The sequence below is a fragment of the Dendrobates tinctorius genome, unplaced genomic scaffold, assembly GCF_039654945.1.
Source record: "Dendrobates tinctorius isolate UK_male_01 unplaced genomic scaffold, ASM3965494v1 ptg000070l, whole genome shotgun sequence".
NCBI classification, from domain to species: domain Eukaryota; kingdom Metazoa; phylum Chordata; class Amphibia; order Anura; family Dendrobatidae; genus Dendrobates; species Dendrobates tinctorius.
In genome coordinates, this window is record NW_027361738.1 from 82070764 (window position 1) to 82091477 (window position 20714).

The 20714-nt window shown below is 42.4% G+C and overlaps 1 protein-coding gene across 1 annotated transcript; it reads left to right on the forward strand.

Moving 5' to 3' along the window:
- The first annotated feature begins 8412 nt into the window (after positions 1–8412).
- LOC141095886 (uncharacterized) lies at positions 8413–19356 on the forward strand. The gene is made up of 13 exons (XM_073582261.1): positions 8413–8459; positions 8926–8976; positions 9619–9687; positions 11207–11257; positions 11885–11920; positions 13182–13250; positions 13912–13962; positions 15334–15420; positions 15962–16003; positions 16196–16261; positions 16568–16606; positions 16881–18355; positions 19254–19356. The coding sequence occupies exons 1-12, from the start codon at positions 8413–8415 to the stop codon at positions 16927–16929; spliced, it is 657 nt and encodes a 218-aa protein (XP_073438362.1). The 3' UTR covers positions 16930–18355; positions 19254–19356.
- Positions 19357–20714: the final 1358 nt, after the last annotated feature.

The following is a 20714-nucleotide window of genomic DNA, read 5'->3' on the forward strand; positions in this document are numbered from 1 at the left end:
TAATCATAGTTTGCACTACAACTGATCTCAACATAGATCTATATAGATTCTGGAGGTGATTTGTATGCTGCTAAGAGACAAGTTATATAGATTTTTTTTACTCTTTATATTAGCCATGGTGTTACAGGAATAGCCCGAAATACAAAGTGATTTTCATTCTAAATCCCTATCTATTTAATGCCAAAATTGAAGTTATTTTCTAATATACTTTAATTAAAAATTCCATATCCTTCCCTAACTACACTATCCAACTGCTTTTCTTTCTTTTTCTTACTTTCTTTTTGATGACGCTTCATTTAAAAATCCCAGTGCATGCTTGGATACTCAAATAAACCTTCATCAGGAGGCAGAGGCTGCAGTCACTGTCCCAATCATTGCCCTGTTACTGAAATTAAGTGTTAGCAGTGACCTTCATTTCAGAGGCTGGGCTAGTCCTGGGCGATATGCACAAAGACAGTGGATTTTCTCGCCGGCTCAAATCAGTAGTAATGAGCCGGCAACAGATCAGAGAGCACTGTCAGTTCACCTTTTAAGATGAATACTTCGCTTGTAGAGAGGAGCACCAGATGCCCACAAGTTACGCCTTTAAATGCTGGGAAATTGTCTTATAATGTGCAGTGACAGTGCGCTCTGCTCTGTTGCCGGCAAGAGAAACTTTTAACTGTAGGATTCAAAAGTATCAATTCTTCTAATCAGAACTTTATTTTTTCATTTCAGCTGCTTTGGATCCACTGAAACACTTGCATCATTTAATGAAGTGCCTCAGCCGTAAGTAACTGGTGTAATCATGGTCCTTAAATTTCAATGATTTAGTCCTTAGTACCTTTTAACTATGAAACATAGATGCAATCAGAAGTGGAACTTGAACTGCTTGTGCTTCAATGCAAATTATTCAACAGGGCCCCTCAGCTACTATAACCAGTTGTAATAGTGATGATGAATATATATGTGGCAGATGAGGGTGTCCCAATGCATGTGAGGAGTTTACACATGGCAGACACGGAGGCCTCCAGTAGACCCCTAGCTGCAATGTCAATCAATCAGCACCCTATGATCGCTTTGCGTGGGGAATGATGGCCATACAAAGTGGCAGTCACCATTTTAAAGACCTTTTTAATACTGCTATCATACATCACAGCAGTATTTAAAGGGTTAAATTGATGTTATCATGGCTATCTCCAATTGTACTCTTGAGCCTGCTCCATACCGATATAGTGCGCCCTCAATAAGGGGTTAATCGGGACTCTTCATTCAGCATTTCCTACCCCAGTCTTTATATAACCCTGTGTTATCTGGATTTCAGATTAGATTATATGATTTACATGACTTATTTTTTGTGTCCAATAGTGAAGAAGATGACAGTGAGAATTGGAGTGTGATTGGGTAAGTGGAGAGTGTGAGACTAAATATATATTGGGGGATATATACATACAATATGGAACATTATATACTTATACTTATGGCACTTTCAGTCACTTGGTATAAAACATGGATGCATATTTGTCTATGTATGTAACAAGGGGTACTGGGGTGGTAGTCCGGACCATGCTCACCCACTAAACACAGTCTGTAGACACCCCGACCCCTTGTACATGCAACACAGGACTGATGCAGCCTTTCCACAAAGAGTTACCTTGTCTTTCTTTCGTGTCAGCAGTCCAGGCAATTAAGAGTCTGGGGATGCAGCTGTACTCCAACAATTGAAATGTAACTTTTTATTGAACAGTGATAAAGGATAGACAAAAAGAGAATTTCAACATTGGCTTCCTGCTCTCTCCCTGACATTTACTGTAGTCGCATCCACAACGGCCGCAGCAGCTGAGGTTCGCAGTAGTCCAATCACTGGAATCTGGGCGCCTGAGACCCCTTCAGCAAAGGTCCTCCTCAAAGTCCTGGAGGCCTGTGTTGTAGTCCCTCAGTCTCTAAGAGCCTTTGATCTGGGGCAACATATCTCTCCCATTTGGGAGTCTGGAAATGCCCCTTCTGCAGTATACATCTACCCTTGCCGAGGATCTGTGCAGTTGTTCCTGAAGCAGCAGCTTTCTCCTGCCTTGCTGCTGCTGCTGGCCCAGCCTATAATGTTAACTGTTGACTGTCCCTAACTCATATACAGTCATTTAAAGGGGAACATCCCAGTACAATATCAGACATAATACATTATAATACAAATACAGCATAAAAATTACAAGACATAAAACATAGTGCTCGTGGGAGGGGGTTACATAGGAGAAGGAGAGGGAGCAACTGAGGAGACCGGCCACCTATTACATGTATATGCAATGATAACTGATGGAGGAGCCAGAAGCAAAAGGCCAGTGAGGTCAGATCATTTGTTCATGAGCATTTCTCTACCATCAAGTTGTTCTCCATTTCTATCCCTCACTTCTATAAAATTCATTGCAGGCATGCAACATCTTTTTTTTCTTACTTCCTTATTAATGACTCTTTGTTTGAAAAACCCAGGGATACTCAGACTAAACATCATCAGGAGGCAGAAACTGCGGTTACTGCCCCAGCCTCTGCACTATCCCTGAAACGAAGAAATAGCAGTGACCTTCATTTCAGGGGCTTGGCTATTCACTGTGCAATGTGCACTAAGTGCTGTGCGCAAACACTGCGCATTCTCACCAGATCAGATCAGTAGTAATGAGCCGACAACAGATCAGAGCGCACTGTCAGTTCACTTTGTAACATGTATACTTGGCTAGTAGAGAGGAGCATCAACTGCCCACAAGATACGCCCTTAAAGGGAATCTGTCACCACATTTTTGGAATATATTGTAAAAATATCATTCAATTTAGTGTCACCTCTGCGTTATACAAGTACTTTTGATACCGCTTCACTCCCCACTAATGATACATAAATAACATTTTAATTCCTCCCGCGGTGTATGTAATTATGCTCGGTCCAGGCCGATGGGTGAGGCTTATTGTCCATCTCCACCCCCCTCTCCTCTGCTTGCTGTACGTATTCTTTTCTGTGAATATCACAGATTGCTTATAGTTACCGCATGTGCGCATTCATATAGCCTCTCGATCGTACGCAGTATGTTTTGCCCAACTGTGGGCAAAGCTTAAAATCATTATTGCACATGCGCCCGCATACACCATGGCTTTCTATGGCCCGGAAGTATACAAAAATACTTGCTGGCCATAGAACGTAATCGTGTATGCCGACACATGCGCAATACTGTTTTTCAGCTTTGCCCACAGTTGGGTAAAGCACAGTACGCATGCGCGAGGGACCATTTGAAAGCGCACGCACGATAACTCAAAATGAATGTAGGAATTACCCAAAAGGAATGCGTAGAGCAAGCCAGTAGGGGGCGAGAGACGGGCAATAAGCTACGCCCATCGGACCGGACCGAGCATATTTACATACACCGCTGGAGGAATAAAAACGGTATTTATGTATCATTGGTGAGGAGTCAAGCGGTATCAAAAGTACTAGTTTAATGCATAGGTGACACTAAATTGAATGATATTTTTACATGATATCCCAAAAAAGTGACAGATTCCCTTTAAATGCTGGGAAATCATTTTACAATCTGCAGTGACAGTGCGCTCTACTTTCTTGCCATTGAGAGAGCACACTGCTTTGTGCACATCACGGCTGATAACTTTTATCTGTAGGCTTCCTAAGTATCAATTCTTTTAATCAGAACTTTATTTTTTCATTTCAGCTGCTTTGATTCCAATGAAACACTTGCATCGCTTAGTGAAGTGCCACTGTCGTAAGTAACTGGTGTAATCATGGTCCACAACTTTCAATGGTTTAGTCCCCAGTACCTTTTAACAATGAGACATAAATGCAATCAGAGGTGTAACTTGAACTTCTTGGGCTTCAATGCAAATTATGCAACAGGGCCCCTCAGTTTCTATAACCATTTGTAATAGTGATGAATATATAGTGGCAGATGAGGGTGTCCCAATGCATGTGAGATCACACATGACAGATGCGGAGGCCTCCAGTGAACTCCTAGCTGCAATGTCAATCAATCAGCACCCTGCGATCGTTTTCTGTGGGGGCCGATCGCCATACAAAGTGTCAGTCGCCATTTTAAAGCCCTTTTTAATACTGCTATCATACTTCACAGCAGCATTTAAAGGGCTAAACTGATGCAATCACGGCTAGCTGCAGTTGCATCAGATACTGTTGGATGCCACAGGTGGTTCAGGGGGCAGACTTTACTCTTGAGCCCGCTCCATACAGAGATAGTGTGCCCTCAATAAGGGGTTAATCGAGACTTTTCATTCAGCATTTCCTACCCCAATCTTAATATAACCCTGTGTTATCTGGATGTCAAAGTAGATGATATATGATTTACATGACTTGTTTTATGTGTCCAATAGTGAGGAACATCAGAGTGAGGAGGAACAGGATGAAACATCTTGTGAGAGTGAGACTTGGAGTGTGATTGGGTAAGTGGAGAGTGTGAGGCTAAATATATATTGGGGGATATATACATACAATATGTAACATTATATACTTATAGTTATGGCACTTTCAGTCATTTGGTATAAAACATGGCTGCATATATGTCTATGTATATGCAATGATAACTGATGGAGGAGCCAAAATCAAAAGACCAGTGAGGTCAGATCCTTTGTTCATGAGCATTTCTGTTCCATCTACAAAGTTGTTCTCCATTTTTATCCCTCAATTCTATAAAATTCCTTGCAGGCGTGCGACATCTTTTTTTTCTCTCTTACTTTTTGATGAGGCTTTGTTTGAAAATCCCAGTGCATGCTGGGATACTTAGACAAAACATCATTAGGGGAGAAGCTTCGGTCACTTCCCCAGCCTCTGCACTATCCTTGAAATGAAGAATTAGTAGTGACCTTCATTTCAGGGGCTTGGCTGTTCACTGTGCAATGTGCACTGTGTGCTGTGTGCAAAGACTGCGCTTTCTTGCCAAATCAGAAAAGTAGTAAAGAGTCGGCAACAGATCAGAGCGCACTGTCAGTTCACTTTGTAAGATGAATATTTGGCTAGTAAAGAGGAGCACCAACCGCCCTCAAGTTACGCTTTTAAAGGTAATCTGTCACCATGTTTTATGTAAAAATATCATTCAATTTAGTGTCACCTCTGCATTATACAAGTACATTTGATACCCTTTCACTACTCACCAATAATACATAAATATCGTTTTTATTCCTCCAGCGGTGTATGTAAATATGTTCTGTCTAGTCTAATGGGCTGGGCTTATTGTCCATCTCCACCACTCCTCTGCTTGCTGTACGTATTCTTTTCTGTGAATATCATAGATCGCTTAGAGTTACCGCGTGTATGCATTCAAATGGCCTCTCACGTGTGCGCAGTATGCTTTGCCCAATTGTGGGAAAAGCATAAAGTCATTATTGCACATGCGCTGGCACACACCGTGGCTTTCTATGGCCCGGAATTATACAAGTATGCTTCCAGGCCATAGAACGCAATTGCTTATGCCCATGCATGCGCAATATTGTTTTTCGGCTAATCCCACAGTTGGGCAAAGCACACTGCGCATACGCGAGAGGCCATTTGAATGAGCATGCGTGGCAACTGTACGCGATCTGTGATATTCACAGAAAAGAATACGTACATCAATCAAAGGAGGGGGGTGGAGACGGAAAATAAGCCCCACCCATTGGACCAGATCGAGCATATTTACATACATCGCGCGAGGAATAAAAAGGTATTAATGTATCATTAGTGGGGCATGTCAAGGGGTATCAAAAGTACTTGTATAATGCATAAGTGACACTAAATTGAATGATATTTTTACATGATATCCCAAAAAAGTGGTGACAGATTCCCTTTAAATGCTGGGAAATCATCTTACAATCTGCAGTGACAGTGCGCTCTGCTCTGTTGCCGTTGATAGAGCACATTGTTTTGTGCACAACACGGCTGATAATGTTTATCTGTAGGCTTCCTAAGTATCAATTCTTTTAATCAGAACTTTATTTTTTCATTTCAGCTGCTTTGATCCCAATGAAACACTTGCATCGCTTAATGAAGAGCCACTGTCGTAAGTAACTGGTGTAATCATGGTCCACAACTTTCAATGATTTAGTCCTCAGTACCCTTTAACTATGAGACATGGATGCAATCAGAGGTGTAACTTGAACTTCTTGGGCTTCAATACAAATTATGCAACAGGGCCCCACAGCTACTATAACCAGTTGTAATAGTGATGAATATATATGTGGCAGATGAGGGTGTCCCAATGCATGAGAAGATCACACATGGCAGACACAGAGGCCTCTAGTAGACCCCTAGCTGCAATGTCAATCAATCAGCACCCTATGATCGCTTTGCGTGGGGAATGATGGCCATACAAAGAAGCAGTCGCCATTTTAAAGACCGTTTTAATACTGCTATCATAGATCACAGCAGTATTTAAAGGGTTAAAATGATGTTATCATGGCTATCTCCAATTGTACTCTTGAGCCTGCTCCGTACAGAGATAGTGTGCCCTCAATAAGGGGTTAATCGGGACTCTTCATTCAGCATTTCCTACCCCAGTCTTTATATAACCCTGTGTTATCTGGAAGTCAGATTAGATTATATGTGATTTACATGACTTATTTTTTGTGTCCAATAGTGAAGAAGATGACAGTGAGAATTGGAGTGTGACTGGGTAAGTGGAGAGTGTGAGACTAAATATATATTGGGGGATATATACATACAATATGGAACATTTTATACTTATACTTATGGCACTTTCAGTCACTTGGTATAAAACATGGATGCATATTTGTCTATGTATGTAACAAGGGGTACTGGGGTGGTAGTCCGGACCATGCTCACCCACTAAACACAGTCTGTAGACACCCCGGCCCCTTGTACATGCAACACAGGACTGATACAGCCTTTCCCCGAAGAGTTACCTTGTCTTTCTTTGGTCTCAGCAGTCCAGGCAATTAAGAGTCTTGGGATGCAGCTGTTCTCCAACAAGGGAAACGTAACTTTTTATTGAACAGTGATAAAGGATAGACAAAAAGAGAATTTCAACATTGGCTTCCTGCTCTCTCCCTGACATTTGATGTAGTCGCATCCACAACGGCCGCAGCAGCCGAGGTTCGCAGTAGTCCAATCGCTGGAATCTGGGCGCCTGAGTCCCCTTCAGCAAAGGTCCTCCTCAAAGTCCTGGAGGCCTGTGTTGCAGTCCCTCAGTCTCTAAAAGCCTTTGATATGGGGCAACATATCTCTCCCATTTGGGAGTCTGGAAATGCCCCTTCTGCAGTATACATCTACCCTTGCCGAGGATCTGTGCAGTTGTTCCTGAAGCAGCAGCTTTCTCCCGCCTTTCTGCTGCTGCTGGCCCAGCCTATAATGTTAACTGTTGACTGTCCCTAACTCATATACAGTCATTTAAAGGGGAACATACCAGTACAATATCAGACATAATACATTATAATACAAATACAGCATTAAAATTACAAGACATAAAACATAGTGCTCGTGGGGGGGTTACATAGGAGAAGGAGAGGGCGCAACTGATGAGACCGGCCACCTATTACATGTATATGCAATGATAACTGATGGAGGAGCCAAAAGCAAAAGGCCAGTGAGGTCAGATCATTTGTTCATGAGCATTTCTCTACCATCAAGTTGTTCTCCATTTCTATCCCTCACTTCTATAAAATTCATTGCAGGCATGCAACATCTTTTTTTTCTAACTTCCTTATTGATGACTCTTTGTTTGAAAATCCCAGGGATACTCAGACAAAACATCATCAGGAGGCAGAAAACTGCGGTTACTGCCCCAGCCTCTGCACTATCCCTGAAACGAAGAATTAGCAGTCACCTTAATTTCAGGGGCTTGGCTATTCACTGTGCAATTTGCACTGTGTGCTGTGCGCAAAGACTGCGCATTCTCACCAGATCAGATCAGTAGTAATGAGCCGACAACAGATCAGAGCGCACTGGCAGTTCACTTTGTAACATGTATACTTGGCTAGTAGAGAGGAGCATCAACTGCCCACAAGATACGCCCTTAAAGGGAATCTGTCACCACATTTTTGGAATATATTGTAAAAATATCATTCAATTTAGTGTCACCTCTGCATTATAAAAGTACTTTTGATACCCTTTCACTCCCCACTAATGATACATAAATAACATTTTAATTCCTCCCGCGGTGTATGGAATTGTGCTCGGTCCAGGCCGATGGGTGAGGCTTATTGTCCATCTCCACCCCCCTCTCCTCTGCTTGCTGTACGTATTCTTTTCTGTGAATATCACAGATCGCTTATAGTTACCGCATGTGCGCATTCAAATGGCCTCTCGATCGTACGCAGTATGTTTTGCCCAACTGTGGGCAAAGCTTAAAATCATTATTGCACATGCGCCGGCATACACCATGGCTTTCTATGGCCCGGAAGTATACAAATATACTTGCTGGCCATAGAACGCAATCGTGCATGCCGAAGCATGCGCAATACTGTTTTTCGGCTTTGCCTACAGTTGGGTAAAGCACACTACGCATGCGCAAGGGACCATTTGAAAGCGCACGCACGATAACTCAAAACGAACGCAGGAATTACCCAAAAGGAATGCGTAGAGCAAGCCAGGAGGGGGCGAGAGACGGGCAATAAGCTACGCCCATCGGACCGGACCGAGCATATTTACATACACCGCTGGAGGAATAAAAACGGTATTTATGTATCATTGGTGAGGAGTCAAGCGGTATCAAAAGTACTAGTTTAATGCCTAGGTGACACTAAATTGAATGATATTTTTACTTGATATCCCAAAAAAGTGACAGATTCCCTTTAAATGCTGGGAAATCATCTTACAATCTGCAGTGACTGTGCGCTCTGCTCTGTTGCCGTTGAGAGAGCGCAGTGCTTTGTGCACATCACGGCTGATAACTTTTATCTGTAGGCTTCCTAAGTATCAATTCTTTTAATCAGAACTTTATTTTTTCATTTCAGCTGCTTTGATTCCAATGAAACACTTGCATCGCTTAGTGAAGTGCCACTGTCGTAAGTAACTGGTGTAATCATGGTCCACAACTTTCAATGGTTTTGTCCCCAGTACCTTTTAACAATGAGACATGGATGCAATCAGAGGTGTAACTTGAACTTCTTGGGCTTCAATGCAAATTATTCAACAGGGCCCCACAGCTACTATAACCAGTTGTAATAGTGATGAATATATATGTGGCAGATGAGGGTGTCCCAATGCATGTGAGGAGATCACACATGGCAGACACGGAGGCCTCAAGTAGACCCCTAGCTGCAATGTCAATCAATCAGCACCCTATGATCGATTTGCGTGGGGGCTGATGGCCATATAAAGTGTCAGTCGCCGTTTTAAAGCCCTTTTTAATACTGCTATCATATATCACAGCAGTATTTAAAGGGTTAAATTGATGCTAAAATGGCTATCTCCAATTGTATCAGGTACTGTGGGTGCCAGATATGTAACAGAGCCATCACAGGTGGTTCAGGGGGCAGACTTTACTTTTGAGCCTGCTCCATACAGAGATAGTGCGCCCTCAATAAGGGGTTAATCTGGGCTCTTCATTCAGCACATCTTACCCCAATCTTTATATAACCCTGTGTTATCTGGATGTCAAAGTAGATTATATATGATTTACATGACTTATTTTATGTTTCCAATAGTGATAAAGAAGAGAGTGAGGAGGAACAGGTGAAAACATCTTGTGAGAGTGAGGATTGGAGTGTGATTGGGTAAGTGGAGAGTGTGAGGCTAAATATATATTGGGGGATATATACATACAATATGGAACATTATATACTTATAGTTATGGCACTTTCAGTCATTTGGTATAAAACATGGCTGCATATATGTCTATGTATATGCAATGATAACTGATGGAGGAGCCAAAATCAAAAGACCAATGAGGTCAGATCCTTTGTTCATGAGCATTTCTGTTCCATCTACAAAGTTGTTCTCCATTTTTATCCCTCAATTCTATAAAATTCCTTGCAGGCGTGCGACATCTTTTGTTTTTCTCTCTTACTTTTTGATGACGCTTTGTTTGAAAATCCCAGTGCATGCTGGGATACTTAGACAAAACATCATTAGGGGAAAAGCTTTGGTCACTTCCCCAACCTCTGCACTATCCCTGAAATGAAGCATTAGTAGTGACCTTCATTTCAGGGGCTTGGCTGTTCACTGTGCAATGTGCACTGTGTGCTGCGCGCAGACTGTGCTTTCTTGTCAAATCAGAAAAGTAGTAAAGAGTCGGCAACAGATCAGAGCGCACTGTCAGTTCACTTTGTAAGATGAATATTTGGCTAGTAAAGAGGAGCACCAACCACCCTCAAGTTACGCTTTTAAAGGTAATCTGTCACCATGTTTTATGTAAAAATATCATTCAATTTAGTGTCACCTCTGCATTATACAAGTACTTTTGATACCCTTTCTCTACTCACCAATAATACATAAATATTGTTTTTATTCCTCCAGCGGTGTATGTAAATATGTTCTGTCTAGTCTAATGGGCTGGACTTATTGTCCATCTCCACCACTCCTCCTCTGCTTGCTGTAGGTATTCTTTTCTGTGACTATCACAGATCGCTTAGAGTTACCGCGTGTGCGCAGTATGCTTTGCCCAAATGTGGGCAAAGCATAAAGTCGTTATTGCACATGCGCTGGCACACACCATGGCTTTCTATGGCCCGCAAGTATACAAGTATACTTCCAGGCCATAGAACGCAATTGCTTATGCCCATGCATGCGCAATATTGTTTTTCGGCTATTCCCACAGTTGGGCAAAGCACACTGCGCATACGCGAGAGGCCATTTGAATGAGCATGCGTGGTAACTGTACGCGATCTGTGATATTCACAGAAAAGAATACGTACATCAAGCAAAGGAGGGGGGGTGGAGACGGAAAATAAGCCCCACTCATCGGACCAGATCGAGCATATTTACATACATCGCGCGAGGAATAAAAAGGTATTTATGTATCATTAGTGAGGCGTGTCAAGGGGTATCAAAAGTACTTGTATAATGCATAAGTGACACTAAATTGAATGATATTTTTACATGATATCCCAAAAAAGTGGTGACAGATTCCCTTTAAATGCTGGGTAATCATCTTACAATCTGCAGTGACAGTGCGCTCTGCTCTGTGTCCGTTGAGAGAGCACACTGCTTTGTGCACAACACGGCTGTTAATGTTTATCTGTAGGCTTCCTAAGTGTCAATTCTTTTAATCAGAACTTTATTTTTTCATTTCAGCTGCTTTGATCCCAATGAAACACTTGCATCGCTTAATGAAGAGCCACTGTCGTAAGTAACTGGTGTAATCATGGTCCACAACTTTCGATGATTTAGTCCTCGGTACCTTTTAACTATGAGACATGGATGCAATCAGAGGTGTAACATGAACTTCTTGGGCTTCAATACAAATTATGCAACAGGGCCCCACAGCTACTATAACCAGTTGTAATAGTGATGAATATATATGTGGCAGATGAGGGAGTCCCAATGCATGAGAAGATCACACATGGCAGACACAGAGGCCTCCAGTAGACCCCTAGCTGCAATGTCAACCAATCAGCACCCTCACCCTACGATCGCTTTGCGTGAGGGACGATTGCCATACAAAGTGTCAGTCGCCGTTTAAAAGCCCTTTTTAATACTGCTATCATACATCACAGCAGTATTTAAAGGGCTAAACTGATGCAATCACGGCTAGCTGCAGTTGCATCAGATACTGTTGGATGCCACAGGTGGTTGAGGGGGCAGACTTTACTCTTGAGCCCGCTCCATACAGAGACAGTGCGCCCTCAATAAGGGGTTAATCGGGACATTTCATTCAGCATTTCCTACCCCAGTCTTTATATAACCCTGTGTTATCTGGATGTCAGATTAGATTATATATGATTTACATGACTTATTTTTTGTGTCCAATAGTGAAGAAGATGACAGTGAGACTTGGAGTGTGATTGGGTAAGTGGAGAGTGTGAGGCTAAATATATATTGGGGGATATGTACATACAATATGGAACATTATATACTTATACTTATGGCACTTTCAGTCATTCGGTATAAAACATGGCTGCATATATGTCTATGTATATGCAATGATAACTGATGGAGGAGCCAAAATCAAAAGACCAGTGAGGTCAGATCCTTTGTTCATGAGCATTTCTGTACCATTTACAAAGTTTTTCTCCATTTTTATCCCTCATTTCTTTAAAATTCCTTCCAGGCTTGCGACATGATTTTTTTTCTTACTTACTTTTTGATGACGCTTTGTTTGAAAATCCCAGTGAATGCTTGGATATTCAGACAAAACATTATCAGGGTGCAGAAATTGCGGTCACTGCCCCAGCATCTGCACTATGCCTGAAACTAAGCATTAGCAGTGACCTTCATTTCAGGGGCTTGGCTATTCACTGTGCAATGTGCACTGTGTGCAAAGACTGCACATTCTCACCAGTTCAGATCAGTAGTAATGAGCCAGCAACAGATTAGAGCGCACTGTCATTTCACATTTTAGGATGAACACTTAGCTTGTAGAGAGGGGCACCAGCCGCCCAAAAGTTATGCCTTTAAATGCTGGGAAATTGTATTACAATGTGCAGTGACAGTGTGCTCTGCTCTGTTGCTGGCGAGAGAGCGCACTGCTTTGTGTATATCACGTCTTATAACTTTAATCTGCAGGCTTCCTAAGTATCAATTCTTCTAATCAAGAGGGCCCCTCAGCTACTATAACCATTTGTAATAGTGATAAATATATATGTGGCAGATGAGGGTGTCCCAATGCATGTGAGGAGATCACACATGGTGGACACAGAGGCCTCCAGTAGACCCCTAGCTGCAATGTCAATCAATCAGCACCCTACGATCGCTTTGCGAGGTGACTGATGGCCATACAAAGTGGCAGTTACCATTTTAAAGCCCTTTTTAATACTGCTATCATACATAACAGCAGCATTTAAAGGGTTAAACTGATGCAATCACAGCTAGGTCCAATTGTATCAGGTACTGTGGGGTGCCAGCTATGTAACAGAGCCATCACTGATGGTTCAGGGGGCAGACTTTTCTCTTGAGCCTGCTTCATACAGAGATAGTGTGCCCTCAATAAGGGGTTAATCGGGAGTCTTCATTCAGCATTTCCTACCCCAGTCTTTATATAACCTTGTGTCATCTGGATGTGAAAGTTGATTATATATGATTTACATGACTTATTTTATGTGTCCAATAGTGAGGAAGACGAGAGTGAGGAGGAACAGGAGGAAAACTCTTGGGAGTATGAGAGTTTGACTTTCAGTAGGTAAGTGGAGAGTGTGAAAACTGATGGAGGATGGAGGAGCCGAAAACAAAAGACCAGCGAGTTCAGATCCTTTATTCATAAGCATTTCTGTACCGTCTACAAAGATGTTTTCCTTTTCTATCCCTCAATTCTATAAAATTCCTTGCAGGCGTGCAACATCTTTTTTTTCTTACTTCCTTTTTGATGACGCTTTGTTTGAAAATCCCAATGCATGCTGGGATACTCAGATAAAACATCATCAGGGGGCAGAAGCTGAGGTCACTGCCCCGGCCTCTGCACTATCCCTGAAATGAAGCATTAGCAGTGACCGTCTATATCAGGGGCTGGGCTATTCCCTGCGCAATGTGCACTGTGCTCTGCTCACAAAGACTGCCCTTTCTCGCCACATCAGATCAGTAGTACTGAGCTGGCAGGAAAGCAGAGAGCAATGTCAGTTCACCTTGTAAGATGAGAACCCGGCTTGCAGAGAGGAGAACCAGCCGCCCAGAAGTTACGCCTTTAAATGCTGGCAAATTGTCTTACAATGTGCAGTGACGGTGCGCTCTGCTCTATTGCCGGCGAGAGAGCACACTGCTTTGTGCACTTCACGGCTGATAACTTTTATCTGTAGGCTTCCTAAGTATCAGTTCTTCTACTCAGAACTTTCTTTTTTTCATTTCAGGTGCTTCGGATTCTATAAAACAATTTCACGGGTTTCTGAAGAGCTACTGCCGTAAGTAACTGGTGTAATCATGGTCCACGACTTTCAATGTTTGTAGTTCTCAGCTACTTTTCACTATGAATTAGAGTCAGTAATGAGCGGTCATAGAGGAGCGCTTAGGAAGCAACCCAGGGGCAGACTAGGATGTCAGGTCTCCACCGCAGCTCCAGCCGAAAGCCTCCGATGGAGGATAGGAGTAATGAGAAAATGGAAAACGGTCTTAGGAGCGCAGGAAAAAGACTCAGACGAGAGATGAGGTTAAACCACTACGCGTTTCGACGGAGGATCCGTCTTCATCAGGTGGACTCTCGTCTGAGTCTTCTTCTTGCGCTCCTAAGACCGTTTTCCATTTTCTCAACACTTTTTACTATGAGACATAGATGCAGTCAGAGGTTTAACTTGAACTTCTTGGGCTCCAATGCAAAATATGTAATAGGGCTCCTCAGGTACCATAACTATTTGTAATAGTGATGAATATATATGTGGCAGATGAGGGTGTCCCAATGTTATCCATCAAGTACGAACTTTCATCGCTGCATTTGCATTAATACTGGAAAAAAAATGAATACGGTATATATTTTCGAATTAGTCTGATAAGCTAACGTTAAAATAATTTCTAACACTTTTTCTGTTCAGAGAATTATCAAGTTTCCAGGGTTAATCCATTGTTCATTTAATGCCTCTCTATGTCGTAACGCATTGGTTCCCATTACACAATTACCCTTCACTTGTCTGTCTAAAGGGGTAAACATATGTCAGAAAGGAGGTAATGAAGAGAATGAGAGAAAAGGGACAATAAATGGATAGTTATGGCACTGTCAGTCACTTGGTATAAAACATGGCTGCATATACGTAATGATAACTGATGGAGGAGCCAAAAATAAAAGACCTATGAGGTCAGATCCTTTATTTATGAGCCTTTCCGTACCCTCTATACAGTTGTTCTCCATTTCTATCCCTCCGTTCTATAAGATTCCTTGTGGGAATGTGACATCAGGGAGGGGCCTAGAGCTATTTAGGACCTGTCAGGTGACCTCCAGCTTCCGCTCCTGCAATGATCAGGGTCCAGCAGAAGAGAGAGACTTGTGCAGCTCTCCTCCTGATCGTCTCTCTCCCCGCTCCTCCTCTCAGGCCAAACATGCTCTCCTTTTTGCAGTCCATATGGCTGACACGGCTGTAGTTCTGCCCCTGTAAATGGGGATAATGAACAGAGGGTCACACACGGAGCAATAAACTATTTACTATTCACCATTCAGTGTTCCGGGGATGGGACGTCTGCTCAAAATGTGGCGAACTGCGCATGGGGCTTTTTTTTTACTTTATTTTCTGAATTCATTTATAAAAACACTGCAAATAAAAAACGAGTCTATGTTATGTGTCCAGTAGTGAGGAAGAGGAGCAAGCAGTGGCCATGGATGCCATAGAGTTGAAGATGACAGAAGAAGACCACAGCGCAGAGACCACCAGACTGTAAGTAGAGAGACAGTGACATATACAGATATTATGGGCTGTATATGATTTTATTTATCAGTAACTGATGAATGACTTGTTATCACTGGGCAGAGACTGAGGAGGATATAAAACATGGATGTACATATTGGGGGCTATTGGTTTTTGGGATCCCCTATACCAGAGTTACAGTAAGCACAATTTTCTGAGCTCCTGGTCTCTTCTGATTATCGATGCCGCTCCAATGTGGCCACGGGGCACTGAAAACAGACACCAGCCCTTCTATCTTCAACCTTGGTAGTCAAAGTGGCCATCCGGAAAACTGTTTCCAGTGCCCAATGGCCAATTTGGAGAGGAAAGAAAAATATGGATTTCTCTGAAATAAGACATCGGATCGCAGACATCAATATATCATTTTATTCAGCTTTCCATGACCTGTATGCCCATATAGACGGCTTAGGAGGGTTGATCCTACTGACAGATACTCTTTAAGTCACTGCATTTATTTAGGACACAAACACAAGTATCTCTGTTTCTAATGAAAACTTTATTTTTGTCACAGGCCAGAAGTAAAGACGGCGTGCGCCGACACAAAGCCGATCCCGTAAGTAATAAGAGCGATCGTGGCTGCATTTACTCTAACGAGACCTTGGGCTTTAGATCGATGACGTCACATTGTGACATAAGCGCAGGACGTTACACAGGATAATATCGCTGTATATATCCTCATAGACTGATCACAATGATAATGTGAACTCTCTGGGTCTCAATTTGTTTGTTTGGATTTTTTTTTCAGATGCAAACGTAAATGGTGGATGCCAAAATGTTTCAGGAGGACGAACAGGAGCCAGGTCAAAAACAGGTAGGTACCTTAACCTCTCCCCACTAATGGACACGTCCTTATGTCCTAATTGCTGTCTTCTAGATGCAAAAGTATTCAATCATTCGTCCTGGCAGGAGATCAGTCCCATGCAAATGCTTGTGAAAGTGCTATTTATACAATGAGCTAATAATCAGTAATGACATCTATCCATATATCTGTATCATGTAGAAATGTGTAGGAAAGACATTATGTTTATTGTCTGTGTCCTTATGGGACCAGGACTTGTTCCCGATAATTATTTTATAAGGTATTTATTTGTGATCATTTCTTCTATTTCTCCATCAGCAAAAGTGACAGCAGCAAAAAAGTGCAACGTCCACCAAAGTAAGGAAAAGCTTCCCCCATTGTTGTATGTGACATGTTGTGACACTGAGGCTCCTGATATTAGGGGTAGATACACTTTGTGTCTTCCCTTTATATCTTTATACTATATTGTATATTTTAATGGAAGAAGCCAATATATAAATGTCTATCCATACGTCCCATAGTGAGAGAAAAGCATTTCCCTTCTCAGTTCCCGACGTCTAAACTCACTAACCCTCTCACCCTTTCTTCTCCCTTCTAAACGCTATTTACCAATTCTTTGTCTTCCTCTTAGGGTCCTCAGACCATTTTTATGCTGCTTCGGGATCACAACAACAGATTAAAAAAAAAAAAAAAAAAAAGGTAATTATGGAGACACACAGGGGCAGAATGGAGACTTGGGGTCAGAATGTGACAGTGAGACACAGGAGGGGGCAGAAAGTGAGACACAAGGGCAGAATGTGAGACACAGGAGGGGCAGAATGTGAGACACGGGGGCAGAATGTCATAGTGAGACAGGGGTCCCCAAAAATTTTGCCAGTATGGGGCCCTGAAATTCCTAGTGGCAGCTCTGTATAGGAGGATGACGTCACAGTCACATTGCGATATTCAATATCAGGAATGATCTAACTTCGTTTCTTGAGCTCCACATCTAGGAGTCCTGCCAGCTGCTTTAATAATATTTTTCCTGTTTCATCATCCCATCGTTGAGCCGAGTTTTCCCTTCTGGCTTATAAAGTGCCAAAGTACCGGTGGTGCGCATGTGCGGGACAGAAGGACAGGCTGCATCCCCAGCTGTATCTAGAGCAGCGGCCCTTGTGGTCATGTGATGAGACTCCCTTCCATGTAAGACTCCGGTCACATTGTCTGACGTCACACGCTGCATGCCTTGTTCAGGGGGTTGAGAACTGATCCGAAACTCTAACCATAGCATACATCAATAAAGTCTGGCTCTTTATATACGCACATATTTTTTACTGCTCTATTAGCCAGTTTGTGCCGAAACAAGCACAAGCACCAGGGTTGGTGTCATGTCTGACGTAGGATAGTCCATGAGTATACAACATATACTGTATAGTTAGAGCTATTCAACTGCCTATTACTCCATGATATTTCCATCATACTCTATGTCCACTTTCTTGCCTATACTGACTCAGATCTCTTGATATGCACTTATATCATGTTTCATGTGATATTTACGTGCACTTTTGAGCTGTTCATATATTGAGTTACCTTTATAGCCTGGACCCCAACACAACCATTTATGTAATGCGTTGCCTCCTGCTGTGTGTCGTCATCCACTGCATGACGCACTTTTTAATTTGTTATGCATGTAACCTTTATGATCTACTAAATTATTATTTTTTTTTACACAAAGCGCCATCACTCAAGGTCTTTAAGTGATGCCCTTCTGTACACCCGAACACCAGATGGCCGCCTGCATTCAGGAGAAGGGGAGACGCAGGCACGGCGCTTCTTTGACCCACATTAAGAATGTGTCGGAGTGGGGCTGGGACTGCCAGCTGCTTCCTCCATTACGATGCTTGTCCCTGCACAGGAGTCCAGAGAATCATTGACTGCAACAACCCATGGAGGCTCTGCTGATGAGGCAGACAGGTTGTTGAGGCACACTTAAAGCCATGACGATTCTTCAGTAGGTCTTCTGCGAAGATTGGCCGTCAGGTACCCCATGTGTGACTACCACTTCTGAAGGAAGAAAGGACGGCAGACAAGCAGGAGCAGGGATCATCCAATGAAGACGTTCTCCAGGTACAGATACTCCTTCCGGTCCTTGCTAGCTTTTTATCCCCTTAACAGATGGTCAGAAGAAAACCCTACTGCCCAATGATCCCATTATCACTTGGCAGCAGATTAATATTCCCCCCAGCAGTACACTTGACACAGGTCATAACTTTGATGGAATCTAAGCCTGTTACCGATTAACCAATCTGCCCACATTTAGGTGGAAAAAACAATCATTTGGGGCAGAAGATGTCTTCCAAAAATGATCTGTCATTAGCTTTCCTTTGGGATGCTTATAATCTTATATGGATCTCTCTTTACTGAGAACATTTCTAAATACATCAACGAGTGATTAAAACTTGTGATGGAAAGTTCGCCCTCTTATCTACATGGCACAGCAGACTTATTACCGAAGATGAATGTGTTATACACCGATGATGCCATGATGCTTGTGAGGTGCATCCGGCACTTTAATGGCTTGTATTCTGCTTCTTATTTATTATCTATTGCCAATGTTGAACAAAATAAGGCAGACCTGGTTACTCAACATTTGGATCTTGTGCTCCCTCACTTTTTTTTTGTATTTAATGTGCCTTTCTACCTACCACTTGGGAGCTCAGCTATGGGGGCTGTGGGAGCGGGACCCTTTACTGTCAGATCATCACTCATCAGTGGTATCATCTTTTGGGCATGCAGAATTCACTTTAGGACCCTTGAATGTGAGTTATACCCAGCGTCCAATAATCTGTGTTTTGGCCAACCACCGGTCATATACTCTGTGGTTCCTTCCTGTATTCACAAAGCTTGAGTTGACGATATGGAGAAAAATCACCCTGCCTGACATATGTATTGTTACTGAGATTAGTATAGACATTTCTAGGCAAGCGAACCTAACAATGCTTATTTTTTCCCTTCTTTTTTATAGTCATCAGATACAAGAGAGCAATGGACCATCACTGGAAGAGAACAGAAGAGCTGGACATTGTCATTTGAATATTTCAATAAATAAAAACTTTTATCACATTAAATTATGTATCTGAGTTCAGTCCAAATATTTCCTGATATTTTGGGGGAGATGATGATGCAAGAAAACTGAATGAACACATATAGTAGTCATGACATTCAAACTTAGACAAAAACTGGTTAAATAAGCAATATAATACATTTCCTAATTAATTAATTAAAGCAAGTTTTAGCAAATTTGTCTGATTTTAAAAGGAACCTGTCAACAAATACAGATAAAAACAGTATTTACTTGCACTCAAAGTGATAATCTGCAGGTAAATCCTGTTTTAAACATTATTGCGAATATTGCATAATTGAATACAAGGGCGGTGTGATATCAGCACTATAAGTGCATTTACTCTCCCTAAGTCCACTTGCACATGTTTGGTGAGTTTTTTACCTCAGTATTTGTAAGCAAAAACCAGGAGTGAAATAGTCAGAGGAAAAGTATAATAGAGACACGTCACCACTTCTGGTTTTGGCTTACAAATTCTGATGTAAAATAAATGTACCAAATACTCTACGTCTTCACGTGGCATCAAAGAGTAAAATCATTACAGCAGAAAAGGCTGCAATGTTACTGTTTCTTACAAGTTAGATACGTACAGACATCGCAGCCTGGCAGTAGGAGCATATGGTGCAGCAGAGAATTACCTGCACTATAGTCAGGTAGCAAGTGGGGAGGAGTAACAATTTCTATAGAAAAAAGTGCTACACCTGGGATTTAGCTAATGTCATGAAGAAATATGCTGAGCCAGTGTGTAAGGACTCTTACACCGAACAAACTCATGCCTGAGTGTGAGCGGCTGATATGCATTTGTAAGGGGGGGGACAGGACTGTAGTCATGACCTGAAATACTGTAACAACGATGTCCAGTCCTTCCCCTACAGAAAACTGAATTCTTCCCTTCAGAATACCGGCATCTCCAACTCCAGACTTCCCTGGGCACTTCCCAGACGACGACAGTCCCTTCTTCAGGCTCCCCTAGTAACGGAGACACAGTCCGGGTATACTTGAACACTCTCTTTACTTAATATTTCACATGTTATATCCACAGTTGGCACATCATGATATTCACTTGGTTGCTCATCTTTCACTTTCTGGCTGTCACTTCTGTGCAGTACACGCCCAGACCTGACCGTCCTGGACTACTCCTGGTTCCTTCCTGGCCTGACCTCGCCATGATGACAATTCCTTCTGTCTGTTTCGCCCCAGACTCGAAATCATCAGTCACCAGATTTGGTTGCCTCTGGAAAAGCATCTGACTCATCTGTACCGAACTCGTTAAAGCTCCGACTTCCTTCATCTCCTCAGTCCAACCGACTCCTGCCCTAAAAGCATCTGCCCATGCGATACGTCGTAACATTTTTCCTTTCCTGC